This window comes from Ambystoma mexicanum, chromosome 3p (genome assembly GCF_040938575.1).
Source record: "Ambystoma mexicanum isolate Mex_15411 chromosome 3p, UKY_AmexF1_1, whole genome shotgun sequence".
NCBI classification, from domain to species: Eukaryota; Metazoa; Chordata; class Amphibia; order Caudata; family Ambystomatidae; genus Ambystoma; species Ambystoma mexicanum.
In genome coordinates, this window is record NC_090925.1 from 1260905377 (window position 1) to 1260930261 (window position 24885).

At 51.2% G+C, this 24885-nt stretch overlaps 1 protein-coding gene across 1 annotated transcript in view; it reads right to left on the reverse strand.

The window, feature by feature from the left end:
* Positions 1 to 24885, reverse strand: part of RANGAP1 (Ran GTPase activating protein 1) — a 1265070-nt gene that overhangs the window by 1036047 nt on the left and 204138 nt on the right. The window contains exon 4 of the mRNA XM_069652750.1: positions 21492 to 21551. Within this exon, the coding sequence (XP_069508851.1) occupies positions 21492 to 21551 (60 nt within the window). The remainder of the gene's footprint in view (positions 1 to 21491; positions 21552 to 24885) is intronic.

Consider the following 24885-nt stretch of genomic DNA (forward strand, 5'->3'; position numbering starts at 1 on the left):
TCGGCAAAGAAGAGCCATGGGTTGTGTGCTTATGTGTGGTCTTGTGTGCGTCAGTGTCGCCGGGGTGTTCATCCCCATAAGCAGGGCGTGAGCCGAGCCCGTCGGGGCCGGGGACAGACGACGAAGCGCGTGTGCGCTCTCTAGGGGGGTTTACGACTTCCGTAGCGGAGGTCGTGGTATCACGTTCCTCGTCACTGTCGGAGGTAGCGACGGTGGGTGGAGCGTCGGCCTTCGACATAGCGTAGGCCGCCCACCTTTTGACCCTACGGTCTTTTAGAGTCTTCGGCTTAAGAAGCCGACAAGCCGTGCAACCTTCCTCCTTGTGATCGAGGGGCAAGCAGCGGTTACACCGTGAATGCTTGTCCTTCCAAGTAAACTTGCCCTGGCAAAGCGGGCAAAACCTAAAGGGTGTCCTCTCCATAGCCGAGGCAATAAAACGTGATAACCACCCCAAGGGAAAGGAAGGGGAAAAGGAAAGGCATTCTCAGAAAAGAATTCGAGATGTCCCACGACCCCCACTCTCCCTACTGTATTTGGCCTGCGAGGCCAGGCCACGTGTTCGGCAACGCCGAAGGATCTCCTCCGCTCGTCCCCTCTGTCGAAGATCTTGCTCGGCGGAGACAGCTTCACGACAGCGTCGAGGGGGGGATCGATATGTTCTATATTAATATAGGAAAACGACCAAAGGTCGAGGAGATGAAATCTGCAATGTCTCTCGAGGAGCTACGCGTAAAGGCGACCATTAGCTGGGCGGAAAAAAACAATCTGAGGGACCTCGACGCGTGAGGGATTGTGGGTACAACACACGTCACTATAGGGATAGTGTTACAGACACGCCTTGTCGACGTCCCCTTTTCGACTACGAAAAACAAAATGCAATACTCCGCAGTGACCACTGGATGTCGGACCTATGCACAGCATGTGATTCTAAGCAGATTAACAAACATCAGAAATATATAGATCATCCTCTGCATCTGCCCGAGACACCAACTTTTGCTGATTGCTCGGCACAGCATCCTGTTCCTAGCAATGTGTCAGTCCCGGCTTCTACTTCCTCCTGCTGATGCTTCTGCTGCGCACACTGCTCCCACTGCAACCTGCACCTAGAGGGCCTTTAAATTTTATATTGCTCCCTACGGTTTAGCGACTTTGCATCCCTCTTAGTCTCAGTACTACTTGAAGTCCATAATGTTCTTAATGGTTTTAAGATCAATCTATTTGGATTACCCGTTTTACAAGATATGTTTTTAGGGGAAGGTTTTAAAAGGAGACAATGTTTTCCTCTTAGGTTTATCTAAACTCGTTATAGAATCAGAACTACTAAGTCGCTGCATTATCTCCCTATTCCATTTATGCCTTGTTTTCTAGTTTGCAAAAAGGAATCTTGTACTCTGTACCTTGGGGTGGTCCGGTGGGGATGCTTTCCTATGACAAGATGCCATCAAAGATCCAGGCATTAGGGAACCCTCACCATCAGAAGATGATGAAGGAACAAGTTATTTACCTTTAACTGTTGTTCTCCAGCATGGGTCTGGCATGGATTCACATGCTCATGAATATTCCCCGTCGTCAGGCTGGGAATCCTCGGTAAAGAAAAAATCAGTTTCAGTTTTGTTCCTGAACTGTCTTTCTACTAATAGCCAATGACTGGTCTCTGGATCATACTGCCCCCAGCCAATGACTACCCTCTACCTAAGTCCCTCCTCTGGCAGCAATCTTAAGATTTGATAGCATGTAAAGTGGCAGTAGGACCAAGAGAAGAGCCGCAGAGGGGTTGGAGGGAGGGTTCGCACGTGAATTCATGCCAGAGCCATGCTGGAGAACAACAGTTACAGGTAAGTAACTTGTTCCTTCTCCAGCATGGGGTCTGGCATGGATTCACATGCTCATGAATACAAGAATACATAGCAGTACACACATGAACAACCACAGGAGGTTGCAAGGCTCAACATTAAGCATTTCAACAACTCAACATTAAGCTTCTCTTCCCTCCTCACCAGGCAGCGAACAGGTTGCACAGCACTGCTTGGCCGACTCTGGACTCCTCCCTGGAATCCCGGTCGACGCAGTAGAATTTCGTGAAGGTGTGCGTCGACCACCATGTAGCCGCCCTGCAGATGTCCAGCAGTGGCACACCAGACAGGAACGCCATAGTTGCAGTGATCGCTCTGGTCAAATGGGATCTCGGACGGCCAGGCAACGGTAAATTTGCCAACCGGTGACAGTGCATGATGCAGCCGGAGAGCCATCCGTTATGTTATGTTATCTGAATTTGTAGAGCGCACGGTCGCCCAAGGGCATCATGGCGCTAGAGAGCAAAACTGCTTGCCGAAAGGGAGAGTTAATGTAGAGATAGGAGCTAAAATAGGATGCTCTTAAGAGCTCTTTTAAAACCAAGATGATTGGGAGTACTCCTAAGTGAGAGGAAGGTCATTCCAGAGTTTGGAGGCTGCAATGGAAAAGGCCCTGCCGCCAACCTTTTCACGGTTAAACCATGGGACAATAAGTAGGTTAGTAGTGGAGGAGCGTAGGTCACGTTCAGGGATGTAACAAAGGAATTTGGACTGCAAAAACTCAGCTCCTTGGCCGTGAACCGCACGGTGGACAATACACAGTGACTTAAAATGAACACGTTGGGCCACTGGAAGCCAGTGGGGTCGATGGAGCACTGGCGAGATATGAGCGCCGTAAGGAGAGCCAGTGGCTAACCTGGCCGCCAGGTTCTGCATGTGCTGAATCCGCTGCATTAGGCCAATCAGTTGCGATAGATATAGAGAGTTGCAGTAATCCAAGCGTGTAAGGACTAACGCAGCCACCACAGGGGGACGAATGGCTTCTGGTATCAGCCGTGACCTTGTTGGACATAGAGAGGGAGGCAGAAAGAATGACACCCAGATTTTTTAATTTACCGACTGGACTGGGAAGAGGGCCCAAAGAAGTGAGCCAGAAAGCAGGGGTCCACAGTGAGGGGTCCAAGGGACAGCCCACTACCATTACCTCAGTTTTATCGCCGTTAAGTTTAAGCCATTTCTGATCCATCCAGTCCCCAACCGCCTTCAGACAGTCATGAAGGCATGACGAGATCCCAGCCTGATATTATCAAGATGGATCAGGATTTGGGTGTCGTCAGCATAAGAATAACAATTGAGTCCGTAGGAGCGGATGAGGCAGACCAATGCCCAGACATAGATATTGAACAGGATCGGGGAAAGCGAGGATCCCTGTGGGACACCACAAGTGAGGGGTCAAGAAAGAGAGAAAAGGGGGCATGGCAAGAGTCCGAGTACGGTCTGAGAGAAAGGAGGTAAATCACGCAAGAACTGGGCCTGATATCCCAATCTGAGCCAGGCGTGAAAGCAGAATGGGGTGGTCAACCGTGTCAAACGTGGCTGACAGGTCCAACAGAATTAATGCACCGACTCCACCCGCATCGACTAATCTGGACATGTCTTGTACAGAAACAAGCACACTTTCCGTGCCCCTACCTGGCATGAAGCCAGCCTGAGCAGATGGAGATGGAAGCCTAGGAGAGGGCCTTCCCTTGGTTCACAGGGCCAAAGTTCACAAACAGCTGTGATGTCTTCCAAAAACTCTTTGTACGGTCCACGTAGAACTTCAGCACTCTAGCCACATCCAGCGAGTGCAAAGTCCTCTCAGCCGGCGACGGGAAGAAAACAGGCTACACCAAGTCCAATGGCACCCTGGGCATGAAGGAGGGGTGCATCCTCAGCACTACCCTCTTCTCGTGGAATGTCCGGTATGGGGCTTTACAGGAGAGGGCCTGGATCTCTCCCACTCGTCGTGCGGAGGTGATGGCCACAAGAAACGCAGTCTTCCACGATAGGAATTTCAGCAGCGCTGAATGCAAAGGCTCGAATGGCGGACACATGAGCCTGGTCAGCATCACGTTGAGCTTCCACGCCGGGGCCGGAGCCTTCACCGGCGGGGACGAGCAGAACTGTCAGAACTCTGTAGAATTCCTGGCAGGAGTTCTGTTCCAGCAGTTGAACCCGTCGTGTAGCCGACAAGTTCTTCTGCCAATGCACCCCTCAGGGATGTAAAAACAATCGCCTGAGGAGTTAATTGACCGAAAGATGGATGGACGTCACAGGATACCGCTGACCTGTAAAGGAAGGTCAAAATTAGTACCAGCGTGAGCAAGTAAATAGCTAACCACCAGAATCACAAAATAAATACCTTGTTTAGAAAACAAGACTCCAATACAAGGTCAATGTTCCTGAGCTGAGAATGGACGTATCCTATGAAAATGGATAATGGTAGATGGGTTGAGTAAACCAAGAAAACAATAGTATGTCACAATGAGAGAATAATGAACACAATTCTTACCATAGTAACGGGGAAGTGAATGCAGGATTAAACAAAACCGTGTTGGAATGTTACCAGTAGAAAATGTCCGAGTTCCCGTGAAGCAATTATCCACCTGACACACGCAGGCACGAGGACACCTAGTGTTGTTCCCAAGAAAAATCCAAGTTCCAGCAACCACCTGGCACCCGCCAGAACGCGGACGCCTAACAGTTCCTACAGTCCGGAGACCAGCGGAGCAGGAGACAGCAGATAAGTTTGTGAGGATGAAATGTGCGTAGTGCACGTAGAGTGGTTCAGCAGACCAGCGGAAACAAAAGAAGTCGGTAGGTATGTATGACTGAAGCAAGGTTAAATGCTCGATGAGTAGAATGGTCGGGAGTTCCAGCTCGGTTACCTTACGGGCAGCAGAAGTACAGTTCAGCAGGAGGAGTGGGTCGAATTCGGTCCGAGTCGGCAACAGGTTTTCCAAGCAACAGGTAAGGGCAAGACAAAGGAGTTCCGTGGGACGTAGCCGGGTCAAAGATTTCAGAGAGTAGTTCAAGACAAGGTAGCAAGGGCTGTAGAACACAAATTCAGAAGCAGGGAACAAACGAAAAGGCGGAGCATAAGTACGATGCGAAGTCAAGTAATACAGAGAACAAGGCTTAACGTGTGAATACACCTGACTGCAAGAACGCTGAAGGAGTGTTTCTCCAAGGTAACGACCAATGCCGTTTCTGTGCTACATGGCGGCTGTTCTTAGGGGCAAAGGTTTTTGGTGTAGCACAAGAAGGGTGCAAAACTGATCGGAAACTATGGGTAGGAAGCTTAATCCTGAACCAAGGCATATTCTTGCGTGGCTTTTGGGGAATCAACTCCTCACCAGGCGGTGGGACCACAACAATGACCGCACTGGAGTTCTGGTGTAGCGGGAGATAGCCGCCAGATGAATTCTGATGGAGGCATGTGCCAGCCCTGCCTTGGCCAGCGACAGCAAGTACGGCAGCACGAGGGGCCGTAATCCGTAGAGGTTTGATCTTCTGTACACCGCACCAGACAGAGAACCTCTTCCATTTATGTCCATAGCACTTGAGAGTCGAAGAAGCCCTGGCCTTGGCAAGCACCTCCTTGCAGTCCGCCGGGATATCAGACTCCAAACTCTAATGCTGCAGGAGCCAGGCCTGCAAGTTCAGCGACTCTGGGTCGTGGTGAAGAATGGCGCCTCCTTCTCTGGAGAGAAGATCTGTGTCCGTCGGCAGCTTGACTGGAGGGGACGCTGACATGTCCAGAAGGTCCGGGAACCATATCTGCCTCGGACACGCCGGTACGACGAGGATCATCCTGCACCGGGACCGTCTGAGTTGATTGATGAGTCGCAAATGCGTCGCAGAAGCGACGTCAACGGTGGGAACGCATAGAGGAACAGGCCGTTCCAGGGGAAGGAGAATGCATCCCCCCCCCCCATGTTCCCACGCTGGGGAAACCTGCTGGCTAACCTCAGTCACTTGGTGTTCGTCACTGTCGAGAACAGATTGATCTGGGGATTGCCCCATCGTTGGAATAGGAGACCCACTTGATCTTGCCGAAGCTCCCATTCGTGGCAGGAGTGCAGCTCCCCGCTGAGTGAGTCCTGCCAGGTGAAAGGGTACCAGGAACATCACCTTGGACGATGGCCCGGTGCCACATATCCTGTGCTTCCTTGGAGAGAGCTGGGGATCTGGTGCCCCCCTGCTTCCGGGTGTAGAACATTGTGGTGGTGTTGTCGGTGAAGACCCTTAGCACTTTGCCCTTGAGGGATGGAAGGAAGGGCCCAGAACACGGCCCGAAGCTCCAGGACGTTGATGTGCAGTGACCTCTCCTCCAGGAGCCAAAGACCTCTTGCGTGGAGATCTCCGGTGTGCGTGCCCCATCCATCCAGGGAGGCGTCAGTCGTCACCGTCTCCTGATGCGCTGGGGTCTGGAAGGCCATGCCCGCCACGAGGTGCGCGCGGGTGTCCCACCACTGGATCGCTTGACGGAAAGTCCCGTTGATGGACATCTTGTCTTCGAAGCTTCCCGCTGCTTGTATCCACCGGGCGTCGAGGAACTCCTGCAGCGGCCACATCCGCAACCTGTACAGTCGCACGAGGTAGATGCATGACGACATCATGCCAAGCAGGGACTTAACGGACCACACCCTGGGCAACTTCCATGGTTAACAGCCACTGTACCTCGCCCATTGTACCTTGCATTGGCCACCTTAATGGTCGTAGTCGCTGCCGACCAGATGACCCGACATTCCATGGCGTCCAGCTTCTTCCCCTCGCCGTCCGGCGGGGAAGTGGAAGTAGATACCGTCGCCCCTGCCGATTTCTTCTTGGCCGCCGCGGAGACCACTGGGTCCGGGGACGGCTATGCTCTGAGGCACATAGGAGCGGAATCTGGAACCCGGTACTACTTCTCGTACTGGTCTCTCTTCGCAAGGGCCGTGGATGGGTTCTTCAGAAGGGACAGCCCCTCGTCCCAGATGTCATCCAAAAGCAGGACTGAGAGTACGGTCTTCCTCTTGGCCTCTCGTAGTTGATCAAGGAATCCCTCCTCCTTCTGCTCTGTGGGGCATAACTGGAAAAGCTCTGAGGCCCTGGCGATCAGGGCATGAAACAAGCCCATTTCGCCGGGAGGGGAAGCCCAAGGATGGGGCGATGGGAGATCTGTTCCGTCGTCTCCACCGCCGTCCGTCCCAGTCGTCTCAGTCTCCGTCTCATCCCTCGGTGGAGGGGATGGAGGTGAAGGATGGGAATGTGAGGGTGGATGGGCTCGCCTCCGCTTGGTGTCCTTATCTCTCTGCACAGGGTGTGCAGTGCCAGCAAGAAGTCTTCTGACCTGTCCAACGGTGTTGGCATCGGTTGCGACGGGAGCGTCGGTAGAGGCTCCCCCGGTTCCTTGTCAACCTGCCGTTCGTCGCCCCCCCTCACTCTCCACATCCGCCTCGTCGGGATCCTTCCCGCAGGCCCTAGCCTCTTCAAACCTCTTGTCCAGGACTGCCCTGATGAACGACAGCTCGTCCACGGAGGAGGTATCTGAGTCCACCGAGATGAACACGTCCCCCCTCCTTCTCGGCCCAGGGCTTCACGGGGGTCTTTTCAATCGGTTGGAAAGACAATTCCCTCCGGGATGGCAGAGAAACTCTAGGCCTAGAGGCTGTCTCCGCTGAGGTCGCCTCTGCAGGCTTCGCCAGGAACGCCACGACTTCCTCAATCGAGGCCTTAGCCGGGTTAATCTGGCCTTCACAACCTTAGGCGTTTCAGAGGCCTTCCCCGTGGGGGGAGGGTCACTGCCTCGCTCCCCCTTGGCTTTCTCCATCGAGACCGGCCGGGGCTTCTCCCGAAGATTACCCGGGTTCTCCGACTTCCTGTTCACCGAGCCCGAGCGTTGGCTCGTGGTTGACTGCATCAGTGACATTGCACCCAGCCTGGTAGCCGAGGAGCCTGACCCAACGGGACTCCCGGTGCCTGAGGACTCTCGGTGCTTTGCCTTCTGTTGGGCCCCCCCGTCGTCAGAGCGCCCTCAAAGGTCTTAGAAGACCGCTCAGACTTCTTCTCACCAGCTAATCGTCCAGGTAGGGGTACATGTGGATCCCTCCCCCCTTCAGATATGCTGCCACTTCTGCCATCAACTTGGTGAAAACCCTGGGCGGAGGTGAACCCGAATGGCAGAACCCGAAATTTAAAAGTAGTACTGTCAATGGAGAACCTCAGGTACTTCCTGAGCATGAGAAAAACGCACATGGAAGTAAGCATCCTGAAGGTCCAATGATAGCATCCATCCCCGGAGCTGGAGGGCCTGGAGGATCTGAGAAAGAGAGACCATCTTGAACTTGTCCTTACTAAAGAACTTGTTCAAGCATCTCAAGTCTAAGATGGGTCACAGTCCTCCGTCCTTCTCGGGTATTAAGAAGTAAGCGGAGTGACGGTTCCTCTCCGCTACAGGCACTGCCATTATAGCACCCTTCTCTAGCAGGATACAAACCACTTGTAAAAGGAGCCGATCCGGATCCTCGAAGGACTGACTCCCTGGAGGACAATTGGGAGGTCATCTCAAGAATGGGAGAAACTAGCCTTTGGCTACAGTTCTGTTGCGGCTGTCCAATTGCTGCACCAAGCGATTTTGCCGCTGCTTTTGAGGACTAAAGCTTTTCTAAGCTTTCATCAGCCTTGGAGCCAAAAAATAGGATCAGTCAAGAAGCATGTTCAACAGCCTTGCTTGGGGATCTGGCGCAAAGCCAGACTTACGCAACCAGGCAAATCTACGTGAGACCATACTGGCTGCAATCGCTCGGCTGATACTGTCAGCTGAATCCACTCCAGACTGGAGCGACTGGCACATAGCGGCTTTGCCATCCTTTACAATGTTAAAAAACCTTCATTTCTTTACCATTCAGGATGTGTTCAGCAGCCATAGCCACCACTTGAATGTAAATGTAGCCAAGGCACATGTGGCATTGATGGATTATAATGCCATACTGCTGGCTGAGAAATCTCTGCTAGGGTATCAAACCTTTTATCGTCCCTATCGGGGGAATTATAGGATAGGCAGCTGCTCTTGATGAAGTGACAAGAAAACACAAGGGGGGTGGTCCTGGCTGAAACAGTCAAAGCTGATTGCAAGTTATTAAAATGCAAATAAAATTTGTTCTGTATCTAATCCTTTGTTATGGTACTTATTCATATAAATCCAAAGGAAAGATGGAGAGGTACCAGGGAGAAAGAGTGTATACCACAAAACACTTAATTGATATACGACTGGGAGTCTTTATTATTTTTTCTCCTCAGTCAAATGTTCATTATTAAACAAACAAAGGTCATATAGACCTGTAAATGATACAACCATTGCATTAAATTGCATTATACAAAATATTCATTATTTCACATCACACATTCAGACATGTAAACAGCAAAAACACATTGATGCATAGATCAATAGAGCATTTTGTGTTGCTCTAACACAAAACCTTGGATAGGTCTAACAAAAGCCAGGCTGGAGGGTGACCAAAGTAGATCGACGTCACTGACATAAATCAAAACCAATTGGAAAACAGGGACCTGTTAACCCCAAGGGGGGAAGTGTCCCAGGACGTTTCGGCTAGACAGTGGATCACAGCCTTCTTCATGGAGCCAAGGATTTGGAAACCCCTGTGGAAGAGGAAGAGGTGCTGTGGTTAGCGCACCTAATGTCATGTCAGGACATGGTATACAAAAGAACTCCACATACAGAATATAATAAAATTCGTACAAAAAGGACACACTAATTAAAACGGGAGAGCTCTGGTAGACTCATATTGTTGGTCAAGTACTGGCCTTAGCCAGGACGGAGTCCTGGGTAGTGGCCTGGTGGTTAAAATTGCAAATTCCAATGGATAACTCTGGTGGAAAATGTAGAAGCTGCTTCTAACATGGAGGAGCTGGAAAACAAATGTAAGAGAAATTGGGGCTCTTGCATCAGTGGGACCCCTGTGTTATAAATAGGGGTAAGAATGTTGGTAAATGGGAGGTGTAACAGGAAAATTACCTGGAAAATTACCTGGAGTTAGCTAGGTGATGGTCTCGGCAACCGAGCAATACAACTGGCGAGGTGCCCAAATTGCCGACTTGGGAAACTGGAGAACAACGGTGTGCAGAGACAGCTGAAGGCTGTAAAGAGGAGAGAAGACCGTGGTCAGTATAGATTTTGCCACATGGATTGCAACTGCAGTGATAAGGGGCTATGCCTCCCGTGAGTAAGAGGGAGAGCGCTGTTCGCCTAGACGGGTGCAATGACACAAGGGAGGGAACTTGAAGTACCTGAATCGGGTGGGCTCCGGCGTCCGCGTACAATCGGCAGCTCGGTGGAACACAGAGTGAAGCTGTGTGCACCCTGCTGTACGGCGCATGCCCAGAAATACCCGATACTGGTTTCCTGCGCATGCGTGGCAAACGCTAGTTGCCTACGCATGCGCATGGAAAGCACGACGCATATCTAGGAGTGTCAGACACTGGTTTTCTGCGCAACCGCGGCAGACGCTGGTTGCCTGCGCATGCGCGAGGGAAATAGTGTCCCAGGACCCGAGTGCTCGCAAAATCGCGGAAGGGCAGAAAAGGGGGAAAAAATACCCAACTGGACCCTCATGTCACCAAGAACACGTATTAGAATTGGCGATGGGGTTCTATTTCATTGAGTCCTGAAGAAATCGTTTGAAGTTTATACATCCACCAGCTTTCTTTGAAATTCAAAGAGTTGGTAATGTTGCTGGTATTGTTCACTTTATCCGCTACCCACCAAAAGAAGCTATCTGGGCCGTGTTGCATTTCAAGAAAGTGTGGAACTAGTGGGGCCGCTACAGTTTTACAACGAATTCTCGAGCGGTGCTCCCCAATTCTTTTTTGTACCGGTCTCGATGTTTGGCCCACATACCGTAATTTGCAAGGGCATTCTATGATGTAGATTACATTGCAGGTCTTACAGTTGGAAAAATGCTTGAGTTTCCATTCCTTGTTGCCAATCATGAAGGAGTTCATTTTCTTCGTCTGTTTGCACACAGTGCAGTTCCCACATGGATGGTGGCCATTGATCTCTCTCAAGTTCCATAGAGTAGATCTAGTGCTTGTTTTGGTTAATCTGGCATGCGTGAGCATGTCTCTCAAATTTTTAGATCTTTTGAGTGCCATTCTAGGCAGCGGTTCCTGGGGTAAACTTAGTTGTATAAGTGGACAGAATTTTTTAATGGCTCCTCTAAGTTTTGTAGTAATGGGGCCAAAAGTGGTGACACATGCCATGATGTCTTGTTGGGTGTCCTGGATTTTAGGTGTGAGGAGTACTTCTCTCGGTGTGAATCTGGCTCTCTTTTGAGTATCTCTGAGGAGTTTTTTGGGGTATCCTCGAGCTTTCAATTTAGTTTCAAGGGCTGCTGCGTTTATTTTAAACTCTTCTGTATCGGTGCAGTTTCTGCGTATTCTAAGAAACTGGCCATAGGGCAAGTTGTTTCTCAGGTTGCGCGGTTGGTTGCTTTTATAATGGAGCACTGTGTTGCGATCTGTTTCCTTCTTGAACATGGTGCATTCCAAAATATTATTCTTAGGTCTGATGGTAAGGTCCAGAAAGTTGATGCTAGTATTACTGCTGGAGATGGTAAATTTGATTTCTTCCGTGCGATTATTAATCCATCCAAAGAACTCCATAAGGGTGTTATTCTCTCCTTTCCAGATGAAGATGATATCGTCAATATATCTATGCCAAAGCATTATATTGTCCAGGAATGGATTACATATGTTGAGGACATGATTGTATTCATATTCAGCCATGAATATAACTGCCATGCTCGGGGCAAAGGCTGCCCCCATGGCTGTGCCTCGAATTTGCAGGTAGAAAGTCTCTTCAAATTGGAAGAAGTTGTTCGTAAGAGCCAATTCCAGTAGTTCAACTATAAAATTGATAGGAACTCTTGTTTGGGACATATGATGGGTAAGATGATGCCTAATGCATTCAACCGCAGCTTCTTGGGGAATGCTGGTGTAAAGGCTATTGATGTCCATAGTCACTAAGATATCTTCTGCAGGATTAAATGGTTGCTGTTCGAACTTGTTTATTGTTGCCATTGTGTCGCGCAGATATGGAACAAGTTACTTACCTGTAACTGTTGTTCTCCAGCATGGGTCTGGCATGGATTCACATGCTCATGAATATTCCCCGTCGTCAGGCTGGGAATCCTCGGTAAAGAAAAAACCAGTATCAGTTTCGTTTCTGATCTGTCTTTCGTAGTAATAACCAATCACTGGTCTCTGCGTCATACTGACCACAGCCAATGACTGCCCTCTACCTAAGCACCGCCTCTGGCAGCCATCTTCAGATTTGGAAGCACGTGAAGTGGCAGTATGACCAAGTGAAGAGCCGCAGAGGGGTAGGAGGGAGGGTTCGCATGTGAATCCATGCCAGACCCATGCTGGAGAACAACAGTTACAGGTAAGTAACTTGTTCCTTCTCCAGCATGGGGTCTGGCATGGATTCACATGCTCATGAATAAAGAATACATAGCAGTACACACATGCACAACCACGGGAGGTGGCAAAGGCTCAACATTAAGCATCACATCAACTCAACATTAAGCATCTTACCTCCTCAACAGGCTCACCTCAGGCGAACAGGTTGCGCAGCACTGCTTGGCCGACCCTGGACTCCTCCCTGGAATCCCGGTCGACGCAGTAGAATTTCGTGAAGGTGTGCGTCGACCTCCACGTAGCAGCCCTGCATATGTCCAGCAGGGGCACACCAGATAGGAACGCCGTGGTAGCTGCGATCGCTCTGGTGGAATGGGCTCTCGGATGGCCAGGCAGCGGTCGGTTTGCCAACCGGTGACAGCACATGATACAGCCGGAGAGCCATCTGGAGATGGAAGCCTTCGAGAGAGCCTTCCCCTGATTGACAGGTCCAAAGTTCACAAAGAGTTGTGACGTCTTCCGAAAACCCTTCGTGCGGTCCACGTAGAACTTCAGCGCTCTAGCTACATCCAGCGAGTGCAAAGTCCTCTCAGCCGGCGACGAAGGCGACGGGAAGAACACAGGTAACACCAAGGGTTCGTTGAGATGGAAGTCCGACGGTACCTTGGGCATGAAGGAGGGGTGCGTCCTGAGCACTACCCTCGTGTCGTGGAAAGTCAAGTACGGGGCCTTGCAGGAAAGGGCCTGGATCTCTCCCACTCGTCGTGCGGAGGTGATGGCCACAAGAAAAGCTGTTTTCCACGATAGAAACTTCAACGGGGCCGAGTGCAGAGGCTCGAACGGAGGTCCCATGAGCTTGATCAGCACCACGTTGAGCTCCCACGCCGGGGCCGGAGCCTTCACCGGCGGGAACGATCTGAACAGTCCCTTCATGAACTCTTTCACCAGACGATGAGACCACAAGGACGTCCGCCCCGTGGTTCTGGTGTATCGGGAGATCGCAGCAAGATGAATCTTGATGGACGCGTGTGCCAGACCAGCTTTGGCCAGCGTCAGCAGGTACGGCAGTACTTGGGGAGCCGTAATCCGTAGAGGGTTAATCTTCTGTGCGTGGCACCAGACAGAGAACCTCTTCCATTTGTGTCCGTAGCATTTAAGAGTCGAGGACGCCCTGGCCTTTGCAAGAACCTCTCTGCAATCGGCCGGTATGTCGTATCCTCCAAACTCTAGCGCTGCAGGAGCCAGGCCTGCAAGTTCAGCGACTTCGGGTCGTGGTGGAGGATGGCGCCTCCTTCCCTGGAGAGTAGATCCGCGTCCGCCGGCAGCTTGATCGGCGGGGACGCTGACAAGTCCAGAAGGTCCGGGAACCATATCTGCCTCGGCCACGCAGGTGCGACGAGGATCATCCTGCACCGTGACCTCTTGAGCTGGTTGACGAGCCGGATTAGCAGAGGCAAGGGAGGGAACGCGTAGAGGAACAGGCCCTCCCAGGGGAACGAGAAGGCATCGCCCATGCTCCTCGTCTGGGGAAACCTGCTGGCGAACCTCCGGCACTTGGTGTTCATCGCCGTCGCGAACAGGTCGATCTGGGGTGTGCCCCACCGTCGGAAGAGGCGATCCACCAGATCCTGCCGTAGTTCCCACTCGTGGCACGAGCGCAGCTCCCTGCTGAGTGAGTCGGCGATGGTGTTTTTTATCCCTGCCAGATGAAACGGCACCAGAAAGATCCCTTGGGCGACGGCCCAATGCCACAGGTCCTGCGCCTCCTTGGACAGCGCTGGGGACCTGGTTCCGCCCTGTTTCCTGATGTAAAACATGGTGGTGGTGTTGTCGGTGAAGATCCTCACCACCTTGCCCTTGAGGGACGGAAGGAAGGACCTGAGGGCCCAAAACACTGCACGGAGCTCCAGGACGTTGATATGCAGGGACCTCTCCGTCGGGAGCCAGAGTCCCCTTGCGTGCAGATTTTCGGTGTGCGCTCCCCACCCTTCCAGGGAGGCATCCGTGGTCACAGTCTCCTGGGGGGCTGGGGTCTGGAAGTCCATGCCCGCCGTCAGATGCGCGCGGGTGCCCCACCACCGTATCGCTCGTCGGAAACTCTCGTCGAGCTTGATCCTTTCCTCGAAGCTGCCCGTCGTCTGGATCCAGCGCGCATCCAGGAATTCTTGCAACGGGCGCATCCGGAGCCTGCACATGGGGATGAGGTAGATGCAGGAAGACATCATCCCGAGGAGGGACTTGATGGACCTCACTTTGGCCGCGTCGGCCACCAACATCCGTTGCACCTTGCCCAAGATGGTCCTGGTCCTCTCCTCCGACGGGGAGGCCAGAAGGGACACTGTGTCGAGCCTCGCTCCCAGAAACAGTGCGACTTGCGCGGGCACCAGGTGGGATTTGGCGTAGTTCACGGAGAATCCCAGGTCCGTGAGGAGTTGGACGGTCCTTGCCGTGTGGACCACGGCGAGATCCCTCGTCTTGGCGCGGATGAGCCAGTCGTCCAGGTAGGGGTAGACGTGAATCCCCTCGCGGCGCAGCTGCGCCGCCACCGGTGCGAGGCACTTGGTGAATACCCTGGGTGCCGACCGTAGTCCGAAGGGAAGGGCTTTGAACTGGTAATGACGCCCTTGGACCACGAACCTGAGGAATTTTCGGTGCCCCTTTAGGATGGGAATGTGGAAGTAGGCATCCTCCAAATCCAACGACGATAGGAAGTCTCCTTCCTCCAGTTGACCCAGGACGTGCTGGAGGGTGACCATCCGGAACTTCTGCGCCTTGATGAACTTGTTCAGCCGTCGCAGGTCTAGGATGGGGCGCCATCCTCCCGTCTTCTTCTTCACGAGGAAGTATCGCGAGTAGACTCCGGAGCCCCGAAGCCTCTTTGGGACGAGTTCGATGGCGCCCTTTCTGAGCATCGCCTTTACCTCCAGGAGAAGCTGAGGGACGTGAAGTTCTTTCCTGGCCACGGGGGGGACGCGCGGGCACCTTCTTTGAAACTCGAGCGCGTGGCCCCGGGCCAGGGCGTCCAGCACCCAACGGTCGGTGGAGATGGACTCCCACACGCTGACGAAGCCCGCCAGCCGGCCTCCCACCGGGGTGCTTCGGTGGGGGCCCGACCCCACGGCCGGTTCAATCCTGCTTGGACGCGGCCTTGCCGCCTTGACCTCCTTGGCGACGACGGCGGGGTCCGCTAGACTTGCCTCGTCCTCTGTAGGCCTCTTGCGACGACGAGCGGGCCGCTTGACGGTAGGAAGCGAAACCGCCGCCGGAACCTTTGGAGGCGCCCTTGCCTCCGCCGCTCCGAAAGGGCGTCCGTCGCTGCTGCAGGACTCCAAGGGCCCGGGCCGTTTCAGTATCCGCCTTGATGGCCTGAAGGGAATCGTCCACTGTCTTCCCAAACAGGTTGTTCCCGTCGAAGGGCATGTCCAGGACTCTGGTCTGGACGTCCTGCCGAAAGTCTGTAGCTTTGAGCCATCCACGACGTCGAAGGCAAACGCCGTTGCCCAGCTGGCGGAACCCAGTGTCGGCGATGTCCGTCGCCACGGTGATGGCGTGGTCCGAAGCCACCTCACCTTCCTGCAGGATCTCAAGGGCCTCCGCCCTCTTGTCGTCCGGCAGAAAATCCAGCAGGGGAGCTATCTTGTACCAGAGCTCCCTGTCGTAGCGGGCCACGATAGCCAAGGCGTTGGCCGCTTTAATCGTCGTCGCTGCCGACGAGATGACTCTACGTCCCATAGCATCCAATTTCTTTCCCTCGCCGTCCGGCGGGGAAGTCGATGTGGAGGCCGCACCCCCCCCCGCTTTCTTCCTGGCTGCCGCGGAGACGACGGAGTCCGGGGTAGGCTGCGCCCGGAGGCATAGGGGGGCCGTATCCGGGACCCGGTACTTCTTCTCGTACCGGTCTCTTCTAGCTGGCGTCGTGGAAGGGTTCTTGAGGAGGGAAAGGCCCTCATCCCAAATGTCGTCCAACAGAGGCACTGCGAGGACCGTCTTCCTCTTGGCCTCGCGCCGCTGGTAAAGGAAGCCTTCCTTTTTCTTCTCCTCAGGGCAGAGTTGGAAAAGCTCGGAAGCCCTGGAGATCATGGAGTGGAAAGATCCGATCTCGTCGGGCAGAGAAGCCCTGGTGGGAGGCGACGACGGAAAATCCTCGTCGTATGCCTCGTCGTCCGTACCCGTCGCTGCCGTGTCAGTCCCCGTATCATCCCCTCGGGTGGACGGGGAGGAGGGCTGGACGGGGCGCGACGGTTGAAAAGGAGGTGGTGGATGGATCCTTCTTTTCTTGGTAGGGGGAACACCAGAAGGTCCCGGTTCTGGATCCCCCGACGGGAGAGGTTCCTCCGTCGGTAACGGTAGCCTCGTCCTTATCTCGGAGCATAAGGACTGTATGGCCAACAAAATGGCCGCCGAGTTGTCTTGCGGCGCTGGCAGAGGGGAATCCGACGGGCGAGCAGGGGCCCCGTCGGTATCCTAGACGATGTCGTCGTCGTCACCTGCGTCGGGGTCCATTCCGACGGGCTGGCCTTCTTCCACGCCTAGGCCGTGGCTTAAGACCTCGATCAGCTCCTCTTCTGAGGTTGAGGCCGAATCTACGACGACGCCCTGCCCCCCCTTCTTCTTCCCCACGGAGGGTTTCACGGGGGTCCTATCGATGGGCACAAAGGAAGACTCCCTCCGAGGAGGCAGGGAGATTCTGGGCCCTGAGGCCGCCACCACTGGTGTAGCCACCACAGGCTGAGCCAGGGCCGCCGCGACCGTTTCGATAGAGGGCTTGGTCGGATGGATCAAGGCCTTCACCACCTTACGTGCGCTCACCGCCTTATCCTTGAGGGAGGGGGCACTGCCACGCTCCTCCTCTGCCTTAGAGCTCGACCGGGGCCTCTCCAGGAGCTTCGCCGGGTGCTCGGCCTTCCTCTTACCCGACCCAGAGCGTTGGCTCGTGGTTGATGGTGCCGGGGAGGGTGCGCCCTGCCTGGCGCCCGTAGAGCCCGACCGTTCGGCGCTCCCGGTGCCAGCGGACTCGCGGTGCTTGGCCTTATGTTGGGCCCCCGTCGCCGGGGCGCCCTCAAAGGTCTTAGAAGACCGCTCGGATTTCTTCTTCTTCTCGCCAGACGGGCTCTTACCCTCCAGCCAGTTGGCGAGACGTTGATGGCGGTCCTTCATGGTCCGTTCCGACATGTTGCCGCAAAACGCACAGTCCTTCTCCACGTGCGTCTTGTCCTCATGAAGGCAGTAAAGGCAGAAAGAGTGTTCGTCCTCCTTGAAGACGTTCTGCAGCTGGCATCCAGGGCAGACCCTGAACAGCTTTCCGGGCGTCGAGCTTCCCTTCTCCTGGGCCATCTCCGAGACGGGGCCTGAGAAGCTTCTGGAGTCCTCCGAAGTGTAGCTCGACGAAATCTTCACCCTTGAGGGGGCACAGATGAATCCGACACGGGTCCCCGTTGATCGGATGTAGGATCGGTGGAGCTTGAGGCTCTTTTGACCGAAGAATCGAAGTTTTTGTGAAAAAAGCGCGAAAAATAGCACTAACGCTCGAGAGCAATAGCACGAGGATCCCAACACATGAACGTGCGGTAAAAATCTGAAGATGGCTGCCAGAGGCGGTGCTTAGGTAGAGGGCAGTCATTGGCTGTGGTCAGTATGACGCAGAGACCAGTGATTGGTTATTACTACGAAAGACAGATCAGAAACGAAACTGATACTGGTTTTTTCTTTACCGAGGATTCCCAGCCTGACGACGGGGAATATTCATGAGCATGTGAATCCATGCCAGACCCCATGCTGGAGAAGTGGGAGTTTTCTGACTCAGGGGTTTTAAAAAAATAGTCAATAAATTGACAGACAGGTTCAAGCACCGAACCACATCCTGACACAATGGGTCTTCCCGGAGGTGTATTCTGATTTTTATGAAGTTTGGGTAGAGCATAGAACGCTGGAATACGACCCGCAGAGTTGTTAAGGAAGATTTCTTCTTTGTCCGAAATCCAATTATTTAACATGGCCAAATCAGTTGTCTCCTTGATTTTCATTTTGATTTCTGGTGTGGGATCTTTACGGAGTTTTTTGTAGTTATCCTCTACATTAAGTAATAGCAATACCATTTCCTTATATTGTTCTTTGCTCTGAACCACAACTCCACCTCCTTTGTCCGCTGGTTTGATAACAATAGAGGAGTTTCCTGACAGTGATTTGAGGGCTTGTTGTTCTCCCCGTGAGAGATTGTTTCTTTTATGCGAAGGTCTGAGCTGGACTTTTTTCAGTTCTTGCTTAATGCATTTTTCGAAAGAGAGGACAGATGCTGGCATTTCGTTGTCACTGGGGAGGAAGTTGGATTTTCTCCTTAATCCTGAGTCTTCTGTTTCTGGACGGTTTTCAGGCTTTCTGATGAAGTGACAGCCTGAACCACCAGACTCTCCGGAGACTGATATATTGATAAGAACTCCAATTCTATACGCGAAGGCCTGTACTTCCTAATAAAATCCTTATTGACTGCAGGATTGGTATCAGGACATTTCCAATTTGCCATGATTCTGCTCTTCTGGAAAGGGAGAACAGGGTCTTTTTAGAAAGTCCCTTGTCGAGAATATGTCTGTGAGGTCATCCTGTTCGTAGACCGCTGCCGGCCTTTGTCAGCCTAAGTCACTTTGCCCATGACTGCCCTGTAGGAAGATTCTGCATGTGCAGTAGGCTCGGGGCTAGCAAATTCAACCTCTGGAGAGGTAAGGTGCCCAAAAGCATCTCAATGAGTCCACCTGATGCTGCATCCTGGATTTCCCAGAAATGAAGGCTTCAGGAACATTGGCCATTCCAAATTCGAGGCTAAAGGGACAAGTGTCCGATCAGTTACCTCCTTCTCAAAAATTGAACACTGACTTGAAAGTCTGTTCTAGGCCAAGGTATGAAAACCTTTGACACAACCGTCGAAGACATCAACGGCTTTGGCGTCGAAGAACTCGAAGCGAGTCCCGTCGAAAGAGCAAAGGTGTGAGGCTTAAGCTTTGGCTCATCTCGAGACTTTGAGGTCTTTGACGCTTCACGAGGAAGCATCGAAGCCTTCTTGCCCAGGCTCAAGGCACGCGTGCAGCAAACTTAGTGGACTCTTTATTGGCTCTACGAAGTTCGAGAAGATCGGAAGCCTTTTTTACCTTCTTTGAAGGGGCAGGAGAAACCGCCTCCTCAAAAACCATCATCTGGAGGTGAAAGTCCTACCATTCAACTTTGGTAGCCGACTTAGCTGTTAACCTCACTTTTATGCGGTCGGACGAGGAGTCTCAAGATGAAAAGCGCTAACGTCGTCGTCCCTTCTTCAATCTTTTGTGGGAGGCTGAAGACCAAAAGTGGTGAAAACCACTTCTGGATCACGAGCGATTGTAGTGTTTTAAGTGCTTACGAAAAGGGCTAATGTCCCTCCAAATTCTCTCATCTGACAACCTCTTCTTGGAAGGAGTGGTCGAAGGGGGCCTACCCAGTGTGCGTTTCCCCTTCCTCTCCTTCAAGGCCTTTCCCATAAGACTGACAGAGCTGGGTGATGTGGACCAAAAGTCATATCTCAATATTTATGGGCTAAATGGTGATATGCAATTTATATATCTCGATATGGTTTGTATGGGTTAAATGCTCAGTTTAAGCCGCCAATTACATGTGAAATGTCAAAAACACGTATCTATAAAGACATTGATCAAAACAAAGTGCAAATACAGGGTTTCTCTTCCTGTTTGAGAATACACAGTTGTGTAAATCTCAAAATGTAAATACATTTGTATAATGTATATCGATATATCTTGACGTTAACAATCTTGTCCCATACTATATTGATTTTGAAATATATTGATATATCTCCAAAACTTGATATATCGCCCAGCCCTGACAGGAATCTCAGTAATCGATCTTCTGATCGATTCCAAGGCACTAAAGGCAGAAACATTGTGGGTCTGTGATAGGCATCTTCAACTCACAATCCGCACACCTTTTGAAGCCGGTCTCAGGAGTGGACATTTAAAAAAACAAAAAAACAAAACACATTACTACTTAATAAAAATGAACCGTCCAAAGCGTGCTGTGCATGCAGAAAAAGGGAACTGAGGCAACGGCGCAGTGTGTACTATATAAACAGCGTCGTACTCTAGAGCGAACGGAGGCAGCCGAGGAACACGAGATCAACGAGGCACTGTGCCCTCAGCTGTGAAAATATTTTCCAAAGCAGTTGATGCAGGATGGGAATATATGAAAGATGAGGAATATGTGTTAAGACACAATCCATTTGAATAAGTAAATTGCTGTATACCACTAAACCGTACCCAAGAATCAGGGGATAATATGACAACAATGCAGAATATCAAGGGAAAACCTAAACAGACAACCAGATGCCGTGGCTCCCTCAAAAACACTCTGGAAATGGTAGTACTTAACTTCCCAATAGTATCAAAGAAATATTAGCGGAGAAGGACAAAAACACAGAAGTAAGAAATGGAATCTCTAAATTGAGAGCATGCTCCTATGGCAGCTCCAGCAGTCCGGATCGGAGGTAAACTATAGGGATCCTGCAGAAGACTCCATAATCCAGTAAGAGCCAGGTGTTTAGCCTCTAGCTACGAAGGTAGATCAGTAGTATCCGAGCAGTGTTGGTTCTATCTTGCTCCAGGGCCAATACTATAACAATGCTGATACAATTTTAGCTTAGAGTTCGTTTACAGTTAAGGGTTGGTGATGCAATGAAAAGTAAAATGCAATCAGGTTTTCAGGAAAACCATAATAAATAAGTGGGAGATGAACTTACATATGAGTTAATGGAGATCATGTGCCTTTTTGCACTAATCTGAAATCAAGACTGGATATTACTATTCTTGTGGGCCAAGACGTCACACCCTACCACAAGTACTCAGCCTTAACTGCCTTAGAGTTACTTGGTATTGTCCTTCTTGCATCAACCTGCACAAGACAAAACCAACTTTCCAACAAAATAAGTTCCCTTAAAAAGGAGAGATGTAAGCATAGATGAGGAGAAGAATGCAATTAAGAAGAAACATCTGGGTGCAAAATGTCCACTATACACTAGTTGATGATTATGGACTCTTGCCGAGTAAGAAATGGTGTGCTGTGTATATGTATAGAATTGACAAGTGGCAAGTAATTTTTTATGATTGCCTAGTATCTTGCAATTTGAAATGTCTACCATTGAAAACATGTTGCATAAAATACAATTCTGAAAAAGGCAAGCAGGTATAACGACTGCACACTCACCAGAGCAGGAGGGATCTCTGCTCTCAGCCTCCCAGTAAACATGTCGCTCCAGAAACATTTCTAGGAAACAGGAAAAAAAACAAAGTATTAGGTTTCCAGGTGCACGCAGCTAACTGCCCATCAATTAAAATAAATATCTATAACAATGCTTATACTGAGTTGGTACTTGACAGCGATTCAATTTCAGCGATTCAATTTCACCTAATTTTCCCACTTATAATTATAGATAATTTTCGGCATACTAATGGATCATATATATTTAGCATTACCTACCAGTAATCGTCTTCCTGTTGCTTGTATCTGCTTAGATTCACATGCTTTGCATAGGCCATTTAGTGGTTGGTGCAGAGTATAACATTATTTGTTTTCAAAGTCGAAAAAGGGCGTCGACAGGGTGTTCCTGTACTACAATCCCTAGTATTATGTGTACAGTACCTACGATCCTTCAACTTTGGCGTCCTCAGATTGCTATTTTTCTGACGCGAGGTTGCATCAAGTCTATAGTGGACTGTGTGCTGAAAAATGCAATAAAAACGAGCAAAACAATATTGGTCCTTTTCTATATCTATTAACAATAAAACAAAGGTTTTCCTTGTATTTTTTGAGTTCACATGCTGTTTGCTGAATTTTCAACCCCGTAGAGGGGAGGATGGGTAGGAGCATGTGGATCTAAGCAGATGCAAGCAACAGAAGAAAAAATTACTTACCCCTGTTAATGTTCCTTCTACTGGATGTTACACATCTTTGACATATTGATACCCTGAGTCTATGTCCCTCGACAGTATACATCCCATGGTCGGACGGGACATTGATAATGGTATAAATGGTACGCACTGCGCCCGTTGCCTCAGTTCTAGTTTTTCCCCTATTTCAGCATAGCCGACCTGACGAGTACGAAAAACCTGCATGGGTGTTGAAAAATAAACAGGTAACTCACCGTAGTGACCACCTTACTCCTAGTCCATAGTCCCCTTTCCTCCATACTTATGGGACATCTCTCCGTCCTGAGGGACGGGAGCGGAGCGCATTGTAAAAGCATCAAAAAATGTCCCCAATTTTTTTGTCCTTCCTCTCTTTCTACACGGGGCCTGGCATGCAGCCGTAACCCTGCCTATCTTGGCTCCGCCCCACGCATCGCCCATCAGTCCTTTTCTATCACCAGGTCAGAGACCTTTTAGCAATAAGAGAGGAACCTTATATAAAAGGGGACGGCGGGCGGGCGTATGGAGGAAAGGGGACTATGGACTAGGAGTAAAGGTGGCCACTACGGTGAGTAACCTGGTTATACTCCTACGTCCCGTCCCCTTTCCTCCATACTTATGGGAGATTCCCAAGCACTCCTTACAGGAACTATGGGTGGATGGAAAAAAACCCTTACTGAAACAGGTTCTTCAGCACAGCCTGACCAAACTGGGCTTCAGCTCTTGAACTCAGAGACAGTAATGTTTACAAAAAGCGGATGGGGAGGCCCAAGTAGCTGCTTTTGCAATGGTCTCCCAGGGGACATATTTCTGAAAGGCAACTGGGGCTGCCTTGCCCCGCACCAAGTGTGCATGAATACCTTTAGGAGGCTTCAGCCCTTGAACGGTGCAAGACTCCGTAATGCAGGCCGGGAGATGGTCTCCTTAGAGGCCTGCTTACCTTGTGGATTACCAAAGGTAACAAACAGTTGAGAAGACCTCCTAAGCTCCTGTCAAGATAGAACTTAAGAGCCCTTCTAACATCCAGACAGTGTAGAACCCTTTCCACCTCTGAAGCGGGGTTCGGAAAAAAGACCGGCAAGGAAATCGACTGGTTTAGATGAAACTCAGAAACCACCTTCGGCAAGGAAGCAGGGTTTGTCCGTAGGACAACCTTATCCTTGTGAAAAGCCAAGAAGGGATGTTTGTTCCACTGACAAAGCTTGGAGTTCACTCACACGCCTTGCCGAAGTGATGGCCACCAAAAAGGACACCTTCCATGAGAGGTACTTGAGGTCAACCGCGGCCATTGGTTCGAAAGGCTTATGGCACAAGGCCGTCAGGACCACATTTAGATCCCACGCCAGGTGCGGACTGCGAATCGGAGGAAAAAGGCACGTCAAGCCTGAAAAATGCCTCTTAACCGCTGGATTAGCCAGAGAGTAAGAACATTGGTCCATAGATAGATAGGCGGAAACTGCCGAAAGATAAGTTCTACATGATAAAACGTGAACTCCCGACTCTGCTAAGTGCAATACAATGGACAGTACCGTGTCAATTGAAGCCCGCCTTGGGTCCATCTGCTGGTCTAAACACCAATGACAGAACCTAAGCCATTTGCTTTTGTACTGGGACCTAGTCGAAGATTTTCTGGCTGACTGGATAATGCGCATGTTATCTGCAGACAGGCCAATATGTTCTAAAGACCTGAACTCAGGCACCACGCCGCCAAGCTGAGCGATTGTGGAGAGGGATGCCACAGTTGTTGTTTCCCCCCTGATGAAGAAGATCGGGGGTCACCGGTAACCTGATCGGCGGATACACTGACAGGTGGTGAAGTTCTGAGAACCAAAACCTGGCCGGCCACCACAGGGCAATGAGCAGAAGATAACAGTTCACCGAGTTCTTCAATTTGCAAATCGTCCGATGAATTAGAGGCAGAGGCGGGAAGACACAAGCCCTCATGTTGTGCAATGGAATTTCGAGAGCATCCCCCAGAGAGGAGGCTCTGAGTCCGTTTCTGGAGGTATACAGAGGAAGCTTCTTGTTTGCCGCCGTAGCGAAGAGGTCCACTTCCGGAGTACCCCAGCGCAAGAAAATTATGACTAGCCCTCAGTAGCTGACTATCGTCCGCCGACTGAGGGCATCTGCCGTGACATTCAGCTGGCCCGGAATGTGTACTGCAACTAGCCAAACTCTGTGCTGAACCGCCCACTCCCAAATCTCGATGGACAGTTCCAAGAGCGGGTGAGACTTGGTGCCCCCTTGCTTGTTGATGTAAAACAAAGACACTGCATTGTAAGTGCGAATCCGGACTACCTTGTTGGCCATGATCCGTCTGAACGCCTTGAGCGCTAGGAAGATCGCCAGGAGCTCCAGATGATTTATGTGGAGGAGCTTGTCCTGAGGCGACCAAAGATCCGAGACCTGAAGAAGATACAATGTCGCACCCCATCCGAGAAGGGAGGAGTCCATCGTGACCGTTAGCGTCGGAGCTGGGTCCTGAAACCCCGTCCCCACCGACAGGTTGCTGAGAGACGACCACCAGTCCAGATCTGCTGTCATGGAAGCTGGAACCGTTATCAAATTGGAGTCTGGATCCACAGCCTGAAGCCAAGAACTCCGAAGAGCCATCTGAGTCCGCCTTATCTTGAGGCGAGCAAGAGGAAGGGCCAAAACGCACAAAGCCATGAGGCCCAGAAGCCTCTGGAACC